This window comes from Rattus rattus, chromosome 1 (genome assembly GCF_011064425.1).
Source record: "Rattus rattus isolate New Zealand chromosome 1, Rrattus_CSIRO_v1, whole genome shotgun sequence".
NCBI lineage: Eukaryota > Metazoa > Chordata > Mammalia > Rodentia > Muridae > Rattus > Rattus rattus.
Window position 1 is genome coordinate 248444918 of NC_046154.1, and position 19602 is coordinate 248464519.

The 19602-nt window shown below is 53.7% G+C and overlaps 1 protein-coding gene across 1 annotated transcript; it reads right to left on the minus strand.

Moving 5' to 3' along the window:
• Positions 1–6455: 6455 nt before the first annotated feature.
• On the minus strand, positions 6456–13067 carry LOC116912923. The gene is made up of 15 exons (XM_032917178.1): positions 12755–13067; positions 12559–12681; positions 12191–12309; positions 11962–12112; positions 11809–11893; positions 11335–11543; positions 11062–11179; positions 10721–10887; positions 8439–8581; positions 8258–8360; positions 7693–7989; positions 7267–7491; positions 7060–7144; positions 6818–6951; positions 6456–6694 (listed from the first exon to the last, which is right to left on the minus strand). The coding sequence occupies exons 1-15, from the start codon at positions 13025–13027 to the stop codon at positions 6608–6610; spliced, it is 2319 nt and encodes a 772-aa protein (XP_032773069.1). The 5' UTR covers positions 13028–13067; the 3' UTR covers positions 6456–6607.
• Positions 13068–19602: the final 6535 nt, after the last annotated feature.

Sequence of the window (19602 nt, forward strand, 5' to 3'; positions counted from 1 at the left end):
ACCACTTGACGTTTGCCATTTTGAGGGAAGTTAGATTGCAGGCCCTGAGTGGTTCCACAAACAGCACCATCTGTCAGGTACCCAGCACAGCACAGACTGAAATGACTTCTTCCTGGCAGTAGGAAGGAAGCTACCTCATATATGGACCACCATGAACTAAGACTACAGGTGTGCTAGAACCATCTCAGGGAAACCAGGCCCAAGAACTTATCAGACATGCCAGTCTGAGAAAAGGGTCTACCTCCCTCACCTGGGTCCCATAAAACGATGGACACCTAACTCTGGTGACGTGGCCTCCCATCACCCAATTACCTGATACCTGGAATGTGCATTGAGGACCAGAGAGCAGAGGATTCCCCAACTGTTGCTGGAGCTTTAGCTCGACTTTATCCTCTGCCGCTGATACGCCCTACTTGACTCCATGCCCATCTATCTTTCTGTTCCTCTGGACCTGGACCCGCCATGTCCTCTTCTTGGACCCTGCTTTGGCCTTTCACCTTTGACCTTGCAGGCGGACCCTACAGCTTTGCTCTCAAACCCTGACTGCAGCAGCTCCCTCCCAATACCGGTCTTGTTATCCGGTCACCGCAGCCTCTCAGAACTCTGAGGGCTCTCCTTGAATCCGGCCTCAGCCTTTTTAACTTATATTCATTCTCTAAGCCGCATTTAAACATATAAATACATAAAGAGATTGACCCTGTGCCGTGTGATAGGTGAGAAAAGCTGCTTTAGGAATTAAGGTTGGAATAAGTGAAATCGCCTTCCCCTGAGCTGGATTATGGGAGTAGGTGGGATTAGAAGGCGAATTCTTGCATTTTGAAACTGCTGGACCCTGTGGATTTGTTGCTAGTCAATAAATTCCGACAGTGTAGAAAGACATAAACATGTCTGTCCACATTTCTAGCATAGAATACTCATAACACGCAGGGACCGGAGGCTAGGAAGGAGCTACCTCTCAGGACTCCCTGGGGAGCACATCTGGCTTCTATTTCAAGCATCCAGGATTCTAGTGCATAGGGCTTGGGGCCTTCCTAAGCACCCGTCTTCCCAGCCCTGCCTTATTTAGACTCAGACGTGTGTTAGGCCTTCACGCCTGCCTGGTCCTTGGTCACCTAGTTGCAGGCCTCTTGTCAAGGAGTGGAAATTTGGAGCTGGGCTGAACTGATTGTCCAGAAAGGCAACTCAAAGTCCTAACCTGCAGGACACAACTGTGACCTTATTTGGAAGCAGGATCTCTGTGACTGTAACGAAGATGAGGTCATCCTGAAGCCCTGTTGGCCCAAATCCAGTGCACCTGGCCTCTCCTAGATGATGGCAGACTTGCTGGGGAGACGAAGAAGACAACCGCCCTGTGAACTGAGCCTGTGCACTGTGTCCTCTTCTTAGCCCACAGCCAGAACGTTCTCTCTGCTCAGAAGTTCGTCCAGGCTGCTCCTAACAGGAGCTCTGGGAGGCGCCTGCCTTCCCCTCCCCAGCACACATTTGTACTGTGGAACTTAGCAGACAGACTTTGAATCTGTGTGCCCAGTGAGTCCAGATTCTCTAAACCTGCAGCTTGAGCCAGCCAGTCCTGGAGTCATAGCCTGGTCTCTGTCCTTCCCGATACAGATCATCTAGTGCCCTTACACATCGTGTTCTCTCTCTCTCTCTCTCTCTCTCTCTCTCTCTCTCTCTCTCTCTCTCTCTCTCTCTCTCCCTCCCTCCCTCCCTCCTCTCTCTCTCTCTCTCTCTCTCTCTCTCTCTCTCCTCTCCCCCTCCCCTCCCTCCCCCTCCCTCCCTCCCCTCCCTCCTCCTTAGTTTTCTGAGAGACAGCTTCTCCTGTAGCTCTGGCTGTTCTGGAATTCACTCTGTAGACCAGCCACCTGCCTCTGCCTCCTGAGCGTTGGGACTAAAGGCATACACATACCCAGTCTGTTCTTTTTTTTTTTTTTTTTTTTCCGGAGCTGAGGACCGAACCCAGGGCCTTGCGCTTGCTAGGCAAGCGCTCTACCACTGAGCTAAATCCCCAACCCCAGCCAGTCTGTTCTTAAAGGTGCTTCAGTGCATGCTGGATGTCCACTGGTCTACCTCACACCCATCTAAGCCCTCATGGTTTTGCCACAGCACCTCAAAGCTCATCCTGTCACTTCTCAGCCAGACTTCCTGTGGCCCTGGCTTCTGTACCACGTACATAGGAGTCCACCATGCCACCACCTTTGAGGCTCCTCACCAATGCCTACACCGCATGCAGAATGTGGAGGACAGATAAATGGGAGCGAGCTTGGTTTGCTGGGTAGGGTGGCCCAGGCAGGTGCATAGCCTATCCTGTGGATGAGTCAGACTTTGGTATCACATGATCTGGTAGCATAGACACCGATGAGCTTAGGGAGGGTTATGAGCAGGTGGTCCCACTGATCCTTTTGAGAATTGTCCTATCTGAGGACCTGTGACAGGCTCAGCCTCTTGATATGATTTGGGGAGAGTCTGAAGGCTATCAAGTCATGGCTCCTAGGAATACTACAGAGATGGGACTCCGGGCATAGTTTTGACAAAACGTCATTCTTCATTCCCTCCCCCAGGCTGCTCCTGAGCCTTCTGGAGTAGCCTACTGCCAGCCTGCTGCTCAGAGTTTCAGGCCTCAGGCCTACAAACTGGCAGGTACCTGAACAGGGTCAGCAGTGTCCACCAGCAACCCGCAGTACAGCGGGTAGCGCCCAAGCTGCCAGCATCAGGACCAGCATTCAGCTCTTCAGAGGTGGGCTATGTTCTCAGGGTACAGGTTGGGGCATGGAAAAAAGTAAAAGGCACAAGATGGCGGGGGTAAGGGCACAAAAGACTGAGTAACCAGTTGGACAGCTGTGAGGGAAGGCTCAGGCAGATACAGTGTTAGGGGCCCCAAACCAGAACAGTAAACCTCAACATGGAGCAGATCCCATTGCCAAGGATGAATCCCAAGTCAGGGTGATTAGGAGAAATGTCTTGGTTAATACACCCCAAACTCTCAAATCCATAGAGTTCCTTGATATCCCTCTATCTGTGGATGGTCCTCTTCATAGTGAGCCTGCCCCGTGAAGGGACCAACGCCTCCTGCCTCCCACAGCTCAATCTAGCGGCCCAAAAGGAGGTCAGGAACCAACCCAAGAGGGTGGCAGGGGCCAAGCATCAAGTTGGCCAAGGAAAAGATTTCCCAGAACCAGGGGACAGTCAGAACGTAGTGGTAAGGACCCTTGGAAACATACGCCATTAGCAGGCTGACTCTGCAGCCTGTAGAAGGCTGTAACTCTCTAAGAAAGGCAGTCAGGCATGGGTAGTAGTTTTCTTGTGACATGGGTTCATCCTGGGACTCCCAGGCTAGTGTAGACTTATCAATTAGATTATAGGCCCTAGGTAGGGCCCACAGACACAGCAATAGAATCCAGGTGCTGGTGACCACTCAAGGAGCCGGAGGAGGGGCAGCCAAATGGGTCTAGCCACACAGAGTTGCAAAAAGAATTAGTAAAACAGGTATCCCCAGAAGAGGTGAAGGACGCATGTGTGACAAGTCAAGTGCCACCCAGCCTCCAACTCCTGGGCAAGACCTCAAGTGAAACAGGTACACAGAAGGAAACTAGGGCAGGCCAACCCTTCTGGAGAAGAGCTCTGGTCAGCCACTCACTGACTATGCCTTGGCAGTGACATGGACTAGTTCCTAGAGACTGAGAGTAACTGGGGTTCTGTATCAGCTTGGTGAGGCCACAGGGCTACTTTATGGTTGTCTCGTGTCTTTAGGAAGAATGACCTAAGGAACTCCTTGGCCGTGGAAGAGGAAGTGTCCACTGTGGGAAAGCCAAGAGGTCAGTGAGACTGACCAGGTCCCCTTTCACTACCTAACAGAACTGGCTGGCACATGGGGTGTGGGGACCAACGGCTAAAGGCATGGCCTAGACTTCTGTTCCCAGGAGACACCCTGCAGTCTAAACGCCATCTCCAGTACACAGTATTTCTGTTCTAAAACAGAAATTTCCCAGAGTCATCATCCCACAGGTCCTAGAAGAGCTACTCAGGCCCATGAAGCCAAGGCCCGGAAGCAGTTGCCTACATGCAGGGGAATGAGGTCCAGGGTCCACAGTACATTTGTGAGGACAGACCTGACCGGCAGGGGGAGAGGGGCCGCTACACTGTGACATGGCCCTCGGCCATGCGGCCGCCGCCAATACATGAGAATGCACAGCTACTCTGGTCAAAGAGAAGACTCCCAGTGAGGGAGGTCTGGTCACACCCCGGTGACACCAGCCAACAGTGTGTAGTGAGTCAATGGTATTTTTTTTCTACATGACTGGAAGAGGTCACAGACGCCCAGCATGACCTGAAAGTCATGATAACAGGGACAGGTCCATCCCCCAGACCTTCTTTTTCCTGTACTTCCTTAAGTCGGCACCCAATGACATCCTAGAGACTGCCTCTGAGCTCTGCCCAGACTCGCCTATTTTCAGGGACAAGTTAGACAGCATGGCAGACCAGCCTCTCCCACCGGCCTGCCCTCTGTCCCTTCTATGGCAGTATCCAAGACCATCTCGTCTCACTCATTCCAGGCTCTGCTTCCCAACATTGCTTTGGGTACCTTTGTTGCCTACCTGAAAGCACTGAGCTGGGCGGGGAACCATGCCTGGCAGTGCCCAGGACAGGACAGAACGAGCAGAGGCCCGTGGGTGGTGGAGGCTGGTGTCCCCTGAAATATGGGTGGATGAGGGTGGGGATCCAGGACGAGCAGTTCACTGCCCAGAAAAGGTGGGAAACAACGCCTTGGAACTACACTTGGGACAGAGACAGTCAGAAGGACATGGTCTTGAGTGGCCTCCTGATCTGGACCAGGACAGCCAGCCCTGAGAAGCATGCTTTGTGCAGAAGGGCAAGGCCTAAGGGAGAAGCCAACACAAACTTAAGCAAGCGGCTCTGGTTCCCTGAACAAAGAGGAGATTCAGGGTGGGAAGCTGCTGACAAAGACCCAGAGAGCATGGAGTCTGGGGAAGGGGTGGGGCCGAGAGAAGGAGCTCTAGTGTGTAAGATGCAGCCTGTGGTTACCAGCCACTCCCTGTTGGCTTGTGGGTGACCTTGGGCCTGGTTTGACTCTCCCTGGGCCCGGCTTCTTCCCAGGAGGAAAGGAGAAGACACTTGGCATCTGCAGCAGTTGCCTGGGAAGACAACCAGACGTATGGGTCAAGAAGTCAGGGTGCCTGAGGGGTAAATAGAGCCCCATCAAGGTGGGCAGGAGACCCAGGTAGGGTTGATAAAGGTAAAAGATCAGAGTCCCAGGCTTGGGACAGCAGCATAGCTAAGCCATGAAGGAACTGGAGGAAGCCAGGCTGCACACATTCCCTAGGCAAAGAGTGACGAGAGATGAAGCTCTCTCTGTCTCCTTAGGGGCCCACCATAGGCTTCCCGAGGTGACAAGAGAAAAGTGGGTCAGCACGTCTGGGGTATCGAACACCCTCTGTCACCACACCGAAGGGTACGTCCCTTACCTCAGGCTGGGACAAGGATGGGCACAAGGGCCCACTGCTACTACTGCTTGCTCTGTCCTAGATCAGAACAGAACCAAGAGGCCAGGCAGACAGCCCAGCGCACATGGAGATTGAAAATCTGGCCTTTGCCCCATTGTAAGCAGCATGAAGAAGGGCACCAGGAGTCAGTGACCGCGTGCAACGTTGGCATGATAAGCAAGTGGGAGTAGGGACGCAGTCCTGCCCCCTTCCTCTTCCTCCCAAGGGTCCTGATACCACCCAAAGGCTATCCCTGTGGCTGCTCACCCTGGATGGAAGGATTACCCCACCTGCAGGGTCAAACAGCATACCACATATCCTGCTAGATACCCCCCATACCCACACCCTCGCGCGTCTGCACAGCAGCCTGGCAGGGGCCTCAGTTTCCCCACCCATCCCAAGACATCCAACCTCCAGCCCTGAGCTCAGATCACCCAGGTAAATGGGGCCCACAGCCGGGCCCCTGGCTCCCTAAGTCCGCCTAAGGCCGCTGGCCTCTGGTTCCCATTGCTTTTCAGTTTCGTTTTTCCAAACTGCCCTTACTCATTTCCCCACCTGTTGGAACAAGGCTGGCGTAGTGTCCTCGGTCTCTCTGCTCCCTCCACGCCAGCAGCCCCGCGCCACAGGCATTTAAATCTGCATTGGCCCCTCCCTATGGTGATCCAAGTCCCTTCCCCATTGAGGGCGGTAGGCGGGGCTGAAGCCAGGTTGGGCACCCACAGGACAGGTGGAGTGGGCAGGTGAGCTCAAACTAAGGCACTGGGCGGGCCTACCTCTGAGCAACGCAAGCTGGGAGAGGCTGCTGAGTTGCAAAGCCCCTCCTTTCCTCCCTCCCTACTACAAGTCACTGAAAAAGAATGTGGGGCCGGCGCTGGGTGAGGGTGGAGAGCAACGTGCTTGGGGCCCTGTGGCTTTTGAATGGAGTTTGCAAGGGAAATGAAGACCCACCAAAGAGAGTTTCAGTTCCCCAAACTCCTCTTTATTGCTGAGAGCGAGAGACACAACCCCACTCTGTGTGCGGGGACTGTGTGCTCCCAGCTCCTGCTCAGTCCCTCGCTGAGCATGCTCTACCACAGCTTCCTGTTCCTATCTGCTGGATCTTGGAGTCTTCACAGCTTCTCCTCAGTACGCTGCTCTGGGGTTTTGACCTTGTAGGAGCTGGGATCTCTGTGTTCCTTGCCAATTGGCAGCCCTGTCTGCAAGGGGTGGCCAGACTATGCCTCACCATTCAGCTCCCCGCCATCTCCCGGGGCTCAATAAGGTCCTCAGTCCATCAGGAGGACCTAGTCCCTGGCTCTGAAGCCCATACCAGCTCTCACCTTCGGAGACAGGGGTCTGCTAGAGCCCATTCGGATGGAGGTCCAGAGCCTCAGGGTGATGACCTCAGGGGCTGGCACACTAGGAGTCCAGCATAGGAACCTTTCGTGGATCTTCTGGCTGGTTCTCCCCTTTGCTGCTCAGAGATCCCATGTTGCTAGGCCAAAGTGGATGGCAAACCTCTCCTACCCACCCACCACCAGGCCCTGATGGCTTTCATGTCCCTTCCTACCCCAGCTCTCACCTCTGACTGGGTCATTTTTTACCAGAAATTCATCCAGAGCTGCCCAACCACCTCCAACACGAACCATCATGGCTCCTCGCGCTATCTGCAGAGCATGGAGGTTGGGGGAGTCCAGGAATGATACCAAGCCTTCAATACAGGGTTTGGGGACAATTCCTGGGGCTCTGTCCTCCCCACTGCTACAGACCCACACTCACACCTGCTCACCAAGGCTCCCTGGACCTTGGGCCTGCCTCTGGCCACTGGTGTACTTGTCCCTTCCGTGTTCCTTGCTCTGACCACGCTACTGGGCTGTTTCTGGGCACTGGAGAGCCCCGGCTCGAATGTGGTGGAGAACTTGTGGCGAGGTCCACATCTTCCCCAGTTACAGCCAGGCCAGCCTTGTCCAATGCTGCCCTGCTCTCCAGCTGCCAGGAAGCTCTCCACGAGGTCCTACTGGGAAAGGTTTCAGTGCTGCCTGTGGCTTCGGGCACAAAGCACACCCCAGACCACTTTATTTTATGTCTAGAGGCAATACAGGTAGCGTCTCCACAAGACCCCCGGTGCTTGTCGGCCCCTTGCTGTGAGGTGAAACCAAGTCCTTTTCATGTGCCCAGTATGTATCGATCTGCTCTTGTATCGATCTGCCCTTACCTGTTCCTGGTGGCCCTGCTCCAGCTGTCCCCACTCGTCCCTCTCCTCCTGGTTCCTCTTGCTATGCTCTGGCTTCCTGTGATTCCAGTTCTCCATGACCTCTGCCCACCATGGCCTCCAGCTCAGTTCTTCTGGAATCTTCCCCAGGAGGCAAGCTTTAGCTCTACTCCCCAGGTCCCCAGGCGGACCCTGGTCAAGACTCCTCAAAGCCAGTATCTCCCTTGGGGCTTGAGTCCAGTACTTTGGGGTCTGAGCCCCAGGCAGCTCCTCTAGCACCCAGCTTTGGGCTGGTACCACCTACGTATTAGGGGAAAATGTTAGGGAACTCGGAGGACCCCGTGACCAAAATTGCCCACCACCTCTTGTGAGCCAATTCCCCCATCCTCCAGAGCCTCTCAGAAGTTCTGCCTAGCACCTTAGGCCTTCCAGCACCTCTGAAAGGTCTTCCAGAGGGTACAGCTCAAGGACAGATGTGTCCAGGGCACAAGAGCCAGTGTCATGAGGCTAACCCTGGATTGATACATTAGCTACAGTGTAGGCCAGAGCCTCTGGCCACTGGTCCCACCTTGGTCCCCAAGGGTTCGGCCTGGCTCAGCCTATGGGGGCACAACACGAACTTCTCTACAAGGTGGCCGACAAGCAACAGCATCCCTTCCAGGGTGTGTATCCTGGAGAAGAGATGAACAGACATGAGCAGGGTAGAGGGCCAGTGTGAGTGGGGTGGGAACAGCTGGCAACAGGCTCACCTCTCACAGGAGGGGCGAGACATGGCAGCCCGGCAGCCCTGCAGGTCCATCCGAAGTCCCAAGTGGCAGGCGCTCCCATAGGCAGTGTCTCCTCTCCTTCCTAGCCACGACACCGCCAGGGTTTGCTGTCCCCACAGGTACTCCTGCCATCAGAGCAGCCCCCTGTACTATCAGTTTTCAGAGTGGGAACGTTGAAAGGCAAAATCTTTGTTCCTCCCTGTGCCTCGCATCTTGAGCCCTCTTCCTTACTCCATTCGTCCTGTGCCTTGCTGCCCACCACCTTAGCAAGAGGACCACACATGCTGGCCCAGTCCTCTCCCGCTGGGCCTTTTCAGTGCAGCCACCGTGCATTGTCCTGATGCTCAGGGCAAGGTGAAGAGAGCCAGCAAGGTCCTCCCTGTGGGTGAACTGTCTCTGCCATCACCACCGCCTGTTCCCAGGTTGAAGTGCCAGCCTTAGAAAGAGGCAGTTGCATGTATAACTAACAGCATATGTGAGATTGCAGTGGAATGTAGGCATCAATATGACTACTGCCCTTTAAAAAATGGGGGTCCCCCAACAACTGGAGCAGGGGCTTCCCGTTCCCCTAAGGACCACCACGTCTGGCCTCAGTGGATGAGGATCTGCCTAGTCCTGCAGCGACTTGGTGTGCAAGGGTGGGTCCATACCCAGGAGGAGCCTCCTCTTTCTCAGAGGAGGAGGGGGAGCTAGATGAGGAGGGACGGGGGGGGGGCACTGTGATCCAGATGTAAAGTGAATAAATAAATAAAGGGGGGATTTGGGGCCTGGGAGGACAGCTCAGCTGGGAAAGTACTTGCTGAAAGCATGAGGGTCTGAGTTTATCCCTAGCATCTATGTAAAAAAACAGAGAAAACGAATTAGTATGTGGTAATCCCAACACTAGAAAGGCGGGGGTAAGATTCCTGGGACTCCGTGGTCAGCCAGGCTAGACGAATAAGAACTTCAGGTTCAGGGAGAGAGACTCTGACTCATAAAATAAGGTGGAGGGCCAGAGAGAGAGCTCGGCAGTTAAGAGCACTTGCCGCTCTTGCGGAGGCCCTCGCTCAGTTTCCAGTACTTAGGTCAGGAGCTCACAACTGTCTAGAACTTCAGCTGCAGTGAATCTGGTACCTTCTCCTGGTCTCTGTGGGTATCCACAAGTATGTGCACACCCGAGTGAGACACATACACAGTTAAGAACAAAATAAATATATCTTTATATAATCTATAATTTACTATTACATATAAGTATGTGATATAAGTGATATCACCTGCAATTTATATTAATATGTGATATAAATTAATATATGACGGAGGAAGACATATGTGTATGCTTGAGGTAGACACTGGATGCACTAGATGTCAGCGTCTGGCCTCCACACGGGTGTGTACAATCATAAACACGCACATACAAAATGCACAGAGTGCTCAGGGGAAAGCACGCTCCACGGCAGAGGCAGACCAAAGCCCTCCTCACAGCTCTCAGGAGCCAGCCCTGTCCATTTCAAGCTTCTAGCCCTCAGAACTTTGAGTCAGTATGTAACCACAGTTGGAACTTCCCAGTTGGTGAAACCAGGTCGGGTGGCCCAGGAGACCATCGGAGTCCCAAGCATGAGAAAGGAATCTGAGAACCAGGGGAGGAACCTAGACCTTCTAGGCAGATAAACCTAGAAGAGCGCCATGCACCCCAGCCACACCTATGTTACAGACAAGGGGGCCCCGTGGAGGCTCACTCTTGCTTCTCTGTTGCAATAAACGCTGGACAGTCCCGGACTGTGCTTCATAAGAGAGTAAATTTCTTTCTATCTTGGTCCTTACACAGTTTCTTTCCAGCTGTTTCATAAATAGGATTCATTCATAGCAATGTTTTAACCTTAATTAAGAACTCTGTTTGCCAGAGGAGTCATCAGCCCCTACCCCACCCACATAGCCTGGAGGCTCCACAGTGCTGTCCAAGGAGGAGCCCAGCAGTCAGGGATGGGCTGAACTTAAACCCTGACCTCCCTGGGAGAGCTGTGGCCTTAAATGGAGATTTGAGGCTGCCTGAAGCTAGGAGCAGAGCTATGAAGTCATCACTAGCGATCCCTCTTGCTGGCTCCACTGCCCATGCCCTTTTCCCAATGCCATACTATCCTCATTCCCAGAGTCCTCTGCCTCAGTTCCTCCTACCAGCAAATAACAGCTCAGCCTCAGGGTACCCTAGTTGTCCAGTGTCCCCGTGGTTACCTTTCCTCCTAGGAGACTTTTGATGATACCTTCCTCTCCCAAGTTTTTCAAGATACCTGGAAACCTGAGTTCCAGTCACTCTCAGGCCTCGGTTTCTCAGTGGCTGCCTCCTCTGCCAGGCCACACAAGGTCTGCACAGCTGGCTCCCATATGGCTTTCAGCCCAGCGTCTTGAGTCTCTAACCAGTGCCCTTCCAGGGCCTTCACATCTGCCCGAAGCGTGGCTAGGGAGAGATATGACCACCTGAGAGCCAACCTTGGCAAGACCTTAACACCCACTCCAACCTTGTCTTCTTGAACACAGGAAGGCACCCTGCCTGCCCTAGAGCTTAATCATACCCCAAGGCCTGACAGAAATGTCCCAAGTGCTCCCAGATACCCCCAAGGCCCTGGTGTACCTGATGAGAGGCTCTGTTCCCAGATGGTCACTGTGGGTGCTGCTGCCTGACTAGAAGTCTCTGCCCACTGTGCCAGCTTCTCAAGCCGCTCTGCTAGCTGGACCAGCTGGACACTCAGCTGCAGGAGGAAACCAGCAACTGTTGTAGACAGCCCTGGCCCGGGATAGAAAGTACAAACTTCCAGCAACTCTAGCTCCCTGGTAGACTCCTCAGAGGGCATGAGGTTGGTGAGAGGTATTTCTTCTACCTGGAGTCAAGGGGGGTAACAAACACCTGCTTCAGATCCTTGAGCCCTGGATGTATTGAAGCAGACCCTTCCAGTTCATGCTGGGCCTCCAGGCCTGCTGGTGGTGAGGGCTTGGAGGACTCTGTCCTCTGAGTAAACAGCAGCTTTTGCTGGGCACAGGCGACTTGTGACTCAGTCAGCTTTACACGCTCCTGGAATTGCTTCAGCTGCTGTCGCACAAGCTGAGCTTGGTCACCTGCAGCCAGAGGCAAGAGGCCAGGGAGGAAGCGCTGACATGGAAGGAGAACCAGTAGCAGAGATGAGAGCATTGGAAGGGGCTTTGGGAACCATTAACCAGGACAATGACATTGAGGGGGCCTTGAACTCAGGGCCTAGGCCCTGTACCTGGGAAAGGGCACAGATGTGTGCCCTGTGCTAAGGGTAGGCTTTTCAGTGGGCTCCAGAACAGGAGCCCTCAGCACTTCTTGCCTGGCGTGGCCGTCCAACCGAGGCCCACTTACTAGTGAGCAGCTCTGCCAGCCTCTGTCCAGTCTGCAAAACCCTTTCCAGGTCCCTGGCGCGTGCCACCACTCCCTCACACGCCTCCTGTGAACAAACACAAGACGCTGAGCCTGTGACACCCCACGGACTCCCACCCCAAGCCTGGGCCATACCTGGAGGTACGGCCATGACTCCTCAAGGCACTTGGGCCGCAGCCGCAGCTCAGCCAGTAGCTGTTCAGTCGGGCTCAGCTGCAGCAGCAGAGCCTTGCAGGCTGTTTCAAAGCTCTGTGCTGCTGGCACGAGCTGTTCCAAGAGCCTCCACCTAGGGGTAAAGATGGAGGAGCTATCAGCGGTGCCCCTCCCGCCCTAGGACCCTCACGCCCCCCATCTGTGGCTTCACCTGGTTTCTGCTTGTTGTACCAGCCGGTGCCATTGTGTGCACAGCTCTGACGGGCTCCCAGCCTCCCGTAATCTTGGCTCCATGTGTGGTGCACGCTCCCTCAGCAGCCGCAGGAGCAGCTGCCAGACATGAGGTTGGGGGACTTATGCAGGGTTTTGGGGTCCCTGCTCATCCTCTCACCACTGTCCCCCTTTTAATCAAGAAGCTTCATGGGCCAAGGGGACAATAACAGCTATATGTATTCAGCTCTCCCTGGGGGACCAGATCTATTGTATGCAAGCACATGGTAGTCTATTATTTGCCAGTGGCTTAGCCTGGGGCTCATTCGACAGGGTGCCCCCAAGTGTCCCTATCCCCTGGCCCCGTACCTCCTGTTCCCGCAACTGGGAAGCAGCCAAGGTGGCATCTGCAGCCAGGGGTCCCTGTGAAGCCTGCAGTTCCTCCATGCCATCCAGCCAGCTGCACAGTGTGTCCAGGGGTGCTAGAGAGACCTGCAAGAAGGGTGAACTCACCTCATCTGGCCTCCTCTTGAACTCCCCACACTCCAGAGCTGCCCTGCCTCACCTGGACTGGCTGCCCTCTATGCTTGCAGGGCCCCATCTCCACAGCCTCTGTGACTACTGTCTCTGTCACCACCACCGTCTCTGTGACCTCTGTCACCTGGACACCACGGGAGCCCCACCAGGTCCAGGGGATCCCTGGCGGAAGTGTGCCCTGAGGAGCTTCGGATGGAGAGAGATCCCCTTGGGTCCTGGGGCTCGTGTGAGTCCTAGAGCTGAAGCGTGAGCGGCTCCTCCTCCCCCCAAGGCAACTGAGCCTTGAAGCAGGGTTTCCCATCCTAGATGCCGAGCAGATTGCCGGGACAGCAAGAGCAGCCCTTACAAAGGCAGAGGATCCAAATCAGAACCGGGAGGCCCACAGGCTTTCACAGACTGGTGCCAGAGAAACTTCCTGGCATTGGGTAGCTGCCCTGGCTTAGGGGACTGGAGAGAACAGCTCTCACCTCTGTCTAGCCCTGGGCATCCTACAGTCCCTCAAGCCACTGCTCCACCAGCCCCAGACAGTCTGGCCCCAGCACTTTTCTTCCTCCAGTTTCCTGGGAAACCCAGTGCCCATCCTCAGACATGTGGGTGGGGGAAGGGCTGCAAAGGGGAAGGGGCTTCTAGCTGGAGTTTCTGGCCCCTCCCCCCACAGTTCCTGTGTGTGTGTGTGTGTGTGTGTGTGTGTGTGTGTGTGTGTGTGTGTGTGTGTAGTGGCGGTGGTGGTGGTGGAGTTCACTTCCCATCCAAGACCCAAACAGGCCACTCACATGGCCATGGGGCTGAGATCCCTTTGGGTTGGGGAGGTCAAAGAAAGGAGCTGCTATAATGGGTGCCAGGTTTGCCCTGGGGATGACTAGGAATTTTAGGGAACTGGGGCGGGGGGGCATCCACACATACTTTAGGAGGGATTGGAGAGTCATGGGAATTTCCCACAGCTATGTGGCCCCCAGGGAGTCCTGGACCACACCCTTTCCCAGTCACATGGCCACTCCACGGGACTCAGACAACCCCCACCCAAGGCTTCCTGGCACCCTAGACTGGTCTGCTCTGCTTCCAGGAACCTCAGACTTGCCACACAGTCTCCCACCTGAGCCTGGCATGAAATCCCTTCCTCTAACCTGGCATCCCCACTGGGTAGAAGAGAGCAGGAGGGGATGGATGCCAAGGGGGCCTCCATCCAAAATGCTGTATTCATGGGCCATGTGTGCCAGCATGACCGCATCCATTCCCCTTTACCTGACGGCCACTGATCCATCATATCAAGGAGTGGAATGTGTACTCAACAGAGAAGCTACAAAGCCCTCTCTTGACCACGGCCATGCTGGTCCCAGGCCTTCCCTCACTGCTGACAGAGACGACTTGGGAGACTAAGGCTAGCCCTGCCCCATCCACCCACCTCAAGCCTGTGACCACCACCACCACCTCTGCCACCCCAGGCTGAGGCCTGCCCCTGCCTCATTCATCTTTGTCATGCGTTTGTGTTGCTGTTACCTTGGGAACTTTCCATGGAAAATGTTTGGGTGAGGTGGGCAGGCTGACAGGCCAGGGCAGGCCGCAGACGCACTGTGGGTGGATGGCTGATGGACGCCTCTCCCAAGAGGGCTTGTCTGCCTCACACCCTAGGACGGCCCACCCTATTCTACCTGCTCTCTTTTCTCAGCCCCCACCCCAGGCCAAGCACCAAGTAGGTACATTCCTGGGGGAACCTTCAGTGGGCTGGAGGGGTGTGTCCCAGCACAAACCTGTCCATACCTGGCCTGCAAACCTCACCCCCTTCTCCTTTAAGGGACCGAGGAGTTCCTAAGAACAGCTGCCCCATCCAGTCTCTGGGCCTTACCCTTGATGGGCTGCTTAGTCTGGAACGCCCTTCTCCCTCCTGCACTGGATCTTTCTGTAGCTAAGAGGGACTAGGGTAGCCCCTACCTCTGACATCTTGCTTCTGGTTTGTTTTGCTGCCCAAGGCAGAACCAGGTCAACTTTCTGTACAAGTCTCCCTCTTGTTAACCATGACTGGAATAGTAGAGGCTCAGGTCCAGAGGGGTGCTAAGGCCTATTTGGTGCCAACCTCCATCTTTCTCCCTTTTCCAAGGTCAAGGTCCTATGTTGAGCTTGGACCTCCTGGACAAGGGTATAGAATATCCTCCACATCAGGACCCTCTCTGGCCCTGTTAACTCTACTTGGAGTCAAAGGCTGTGATAGCCACACTTCATAGAGTCCAGTACTTAGTGGCCATATGACCTCCTTTATACGTGAGGTTCCTGAATTACGGCTGGTGAGTAGTGCGTGGCCAAGAAGGAGCTGTTCTGATCCCACTCCTGACCATCCAAGCAAGGACAGCTGGCTCAGAAAAGCCCACGGGTGCGTAACTAGGAGCCTCTCCTAGTCACTGCCCTGGTCCTCACATGGGCCCCTTTCTTTGAATATCCTTATCCTTTTAAAGGCCCCTCCCTTGTACATTCACACTAAGAACACAGCACCCCACTGAGGTGGAAACTTCTAGTTCTTCGATGGTTTGCTGGGGCATACAGGTGAAGGATGCCTTGCTAAAACAAACACGTGAAAGACTGTTTTCCCGAAGTAGATGCAGGTGAAAGGATGTTTGGACGTAGCAAACGCGTGAAAGGACGCTTGATGAAGGACCGTAAAAATGACCCCACAGACAGTGGGGGACGAGCACTGAGCCTTGGTTTGGTTTGATCCGCCTCACTATTCTTTGCTAAAGACACGCGTGTGTTGGTTTGCTTTACCCATCACTGTTAAGCTCGACTTGTGATAACTCTGACATCGAGAGAAGCTCGCCCAAGAACTGCTCGTGAGGTTCCTGTGGCAGCTTGCTGCCTCAGTGGCCTGCCTCAGGTCGGTGGCCAGCCTCGTGTTGTTTTAGGATTGAACTACAGCTGCCTGGTGTCTGCCGAGAGGACTGGACTGTGGCTGCTGACTGGTGCCTGGTGTCTGCCTGCCTAGAGGACTGGTCTGCAGCTGCTGAACCATATTTGGTGTTCGCTACAGGGCTGAATTGCTGCCCGAGAAGATCAAGCTCACCCCTAAATAACGATGCAGGTCCACTTCCCCCCTATCCTAATAACTTTTATCTTCCACTACCTCTGCTGGGTGGGAGGCCAGAGCAGACGTTGAACCCTTATTAAAAGTAGGTTGCAAAAGACTTATGCCTACACCCCACCCAGGGGCCCCCTGAATATTGCCCTTTGCCCTGCTGGTTCCAGCCCTCAGGAGGCCACAGCCCTGTCATTAGGACAAGCAGCCACAAGCACGGGGACACACATAGGACCTCGCTGCATGCTGAATCTGGGGTGAAGTTCAGACTGCCAAGAGAAACACAGGCTGCAGCAGATCTGCCACACGGCCCAAACCAGTCCTGGTCAGAGCAATCCCCATGAGTGGACACTCACAACACTTCTAATGGTGGCCAGTGGTCAATCTGGACAGAGTTAATACAGATGAGCGAGCTCCCATACGTTTATGGGACCATAGATCCAGGAGACAGTGGTGGGCTTGGCTTTCTGCTGGCAGGAAGGCTGAGACGGCCAGGAGAGTTACCTAGGACTGTGGCCCAGGGTTGGGTGGTGTAAAGGCTTTCCTGTGCAAGGCTTCTGATATGAGGGTGTCTGAGCCCCTGGCGATAGGAGTAGCATGGGAAAGGCTGTAGCAGAGCTGACTCAGAAGTCCCTGATGACAAGGGTGTACGTCAGCAGGAGTGGTTCTTTTTCGCAAGACACAAAACTTTCTAGGAAAGAAACCATGATAAAAGAGTGTGGTGCTTTGAATGAGACTATACCTAATAGGTTCATATACTTGAATACTTGGTCATCAGGGAGTGGAACTGTTGGAAAGGATTAGAAGGATGAGAAGGGATGGCCTTGTTGGAGGAAGCGTGTTAATGGGGGTGGGCGTTGAGGTTTCAAAAGCTCGAGCCAGGCCCAATTATCTCTCTCCCTTGGTCTGTGGATCAACATAGCTCTCAGCTACTGGTCCAGTACAATAAATGCTGCTGTGCTCCCCATCACGATGATAATGGACCAAGCCTTTGAAATAAGTAAGCTCTCAATTGAATGCTTTCGATCCAAAGAATTGTTGTGGCCATGGTGTTTCTTCACAGCAATAGAACAGGGACCAAAAGCAAAGTTCCCATACTTAGTAACGCATACGTTTTGTGAGAGAAAAGCTTAGACTGTTTGGGGGAGGTAAGTCCTAGGGGCTTACATTCAACCTGGGCAGTAGAGGCTTCTTAGCTCTCCAAGTTGGGGACAAATGGCTGACCATATGCTAAGTCTGAAGTGCTGTGGTCCCAAGAGGAAAAGACGGAACATGAGTTTCGATTGATCATAGAAATAAACGAAGCCAAAGGCTGAAAAAAGATGGAGGAGGAGGAAAAGAAGAGAAGGGGAGGGGGAGGAGGAAGAGGAGGAAGAGGAAGAGGAGGAAGAAGAAAAGTGGAGGAGGAAGTGGAGGAGGAAGCAACTTGCAATGTTCAGCCTAAGGGGAAGGGAACATGAGTACCCAGAGGCTTTGAGCCAGCCTCCAGCCTGGTGAGCTAGAAACTGAGGGACCCACAGGACCATGCTGACCAAGATGCAGGATACCCGTCAATCTTTTATCCAGAAGTTCTAGAAAAATCTCATGGTCTCTCAGGGGCACCTTTTTGTTGAACTCTATCTTGAAAGCTACTAAGTTCAACTCCTAAATCCAACCCAGAGAGCAAGATCTTGTGGTGAGAATGTGTTTTTGGCACTTGTCAAGTCGAGGTCGTCAGAATGGGCCGCCATCCAATATGAACGTGGCCTCTCATAAGAGAATGCTGTGTGAATAGGAGACACACTGATGAGAACGACCCTGCGAGAAGGCGGAGACAGAGGGCTGCAGCCTCCAGATTGGGTGCAGCCTCTGGATTGGAAGCAGAGTAGAAAGTGGCCTTAAGACAAGCTGTCTGCATAGCTGTGAGCCAGTCATGATGACCAGGTAGGTGACATCCCATTGGCTTAGTCCAAGTCAGGCTATCTTTGGAGCTGGTGTGGTACCACTGCCGCCTCAGATAGCTACTCTGCAGATAGAGGGAAGAGGGTCCTAGAGAAGGCCAAATAAAGACAATATTCAAGGACACAAATGTCTGGCAGATCAGTGTGGATCCGCATTTCACCCCGCTGCTGAGGTACTGGGCAAACAAAACACAGAGCGCTTGACTGCGATTACCCTGCACTGCTCTCAAGTGCTGGGTTCGAATGAAGCACTGATATACTTCTCAGGGTGGGAAAATGTAGCCTGGGATGTGGGAGGCTGAAGACGAGGATCCCAAGCTCTCGGACATCCAGTTGCCGTTGGAAACCACATGGAATTGGAAGGAAGGTGGGGGTTCGGGGTGGGGGTGGGGTTCAAACTAGACATCCAGGTGCCACTGGGTTGTGGAGAGTTGGGAACGAAGTTGAGGGTCCACAGACCTGTGACAAGGTTGGGGCCTAGGGGAGGAGAACTCTGGCTTAGCTCGTCAGCAAAAGTCCTTAGCTTAGCAGGGTCCTCTGGGCACAGAGGAGGGGTTTTCTGTGAGAGGCTTAGGTAGTGCAGCTCTGTAGACAAAGGCCTTCTCCATGCTCCCCACAGCAGTTCTTGATGAAAGAGGCAGTCCTCAGTTCCAAACTATTTATTGAATGTTCATCGTGGAAAATGAGTGCATACCACCTTCTCAGGGTGGATCAGAGATTAAATACCTGTTGCAGGAAGGAATGTCTGGGAAGGGAAGCTTTTTGGCTCAACCCTCAGGGTCTGTCTGGATACCTCATGAGCATGGAGAACTCTGTTCTGATCTACATGACCACAGGTCACATTTCCTATGTGGGAAGTATGACACATGTTCCAGGCCAGGTAGGGAGCAGACAGCCGCCTACTGTCTCAGATGGGTGCCTGGGTTCTGGGGACTCTGAACCCGTTCAACCTTACCAAGTTTCCTGGTACAGTCTACTGTTCCACAGGTCAGGGCTCAAGACTCCAAGTAGGGCTCCAGGGTCAGCACACGAGCTTTCCACAATGAGGAGAGTTGGGACACAGAGGGTGAGTGTGGCAGCCACACCTGGACCATCAGTAGCTCTGTGGCTGTCACATTTCTCCACTGCCCCATTTCCACCCCATTCAACCACCCTGACGTACAAGTCAATTTTATTTTTCTCGAAATCACAGTTCTGAAGAATCAGTGAGGTGAAGCTAATGGGTAGTAGGTAGGTCTGAGGGCGCTGCAGGAACTCCTGCAAACGGCACCAGGACACCACATACCACTGCAGCCTGGCGGCCCTGGCTTTTGTACACAGACTCCTGGTAAACCTGCCCCCACTGATACCCTCCGGCCCTGGAGATCAGCTTGGCGGGTCAATACAGATATAACAAAGGTATCTGTGTGTGTGTGCGTGTGCGTGGGGGAGGGAGGGGGAGGGAGAGGGAGAGAGAGAGAGAGAGAGAGAGAGAGAGAGAGAGAGAGAGAGAGAATGTTTTCCTAACAAGTTTGAGGCCTAGGATTCAGTCCAGGCCCTGGGGAGGCAGTGCCAGGAGGATCCACAGGTCTCTCCATGGCCAGTCAATCTAGCTGAATTGAGGAGCTTCAGGTTTAATAAGAAGCCTTTTCTCAGAGCTGGAGAGAGGGCTCAGTGGTTAAGAGCACTGGCTGCTCTTCCAGAGGTCCTGAGTTCAAATCCCAGCAACTACATGGTGGCTCACAACCATCTGTAATGAAGTCTGATGCCTTCTTCTGGTGTGTCTGAAGACAGCAACAGTGGACTCGTAGGTAATAAATAAATAAATCTTAAAAAAAAAAAAAAAGAAGCCTTGTCTCAAAAAACTAATGTGGATAGAGATCAAAAAATGAAACC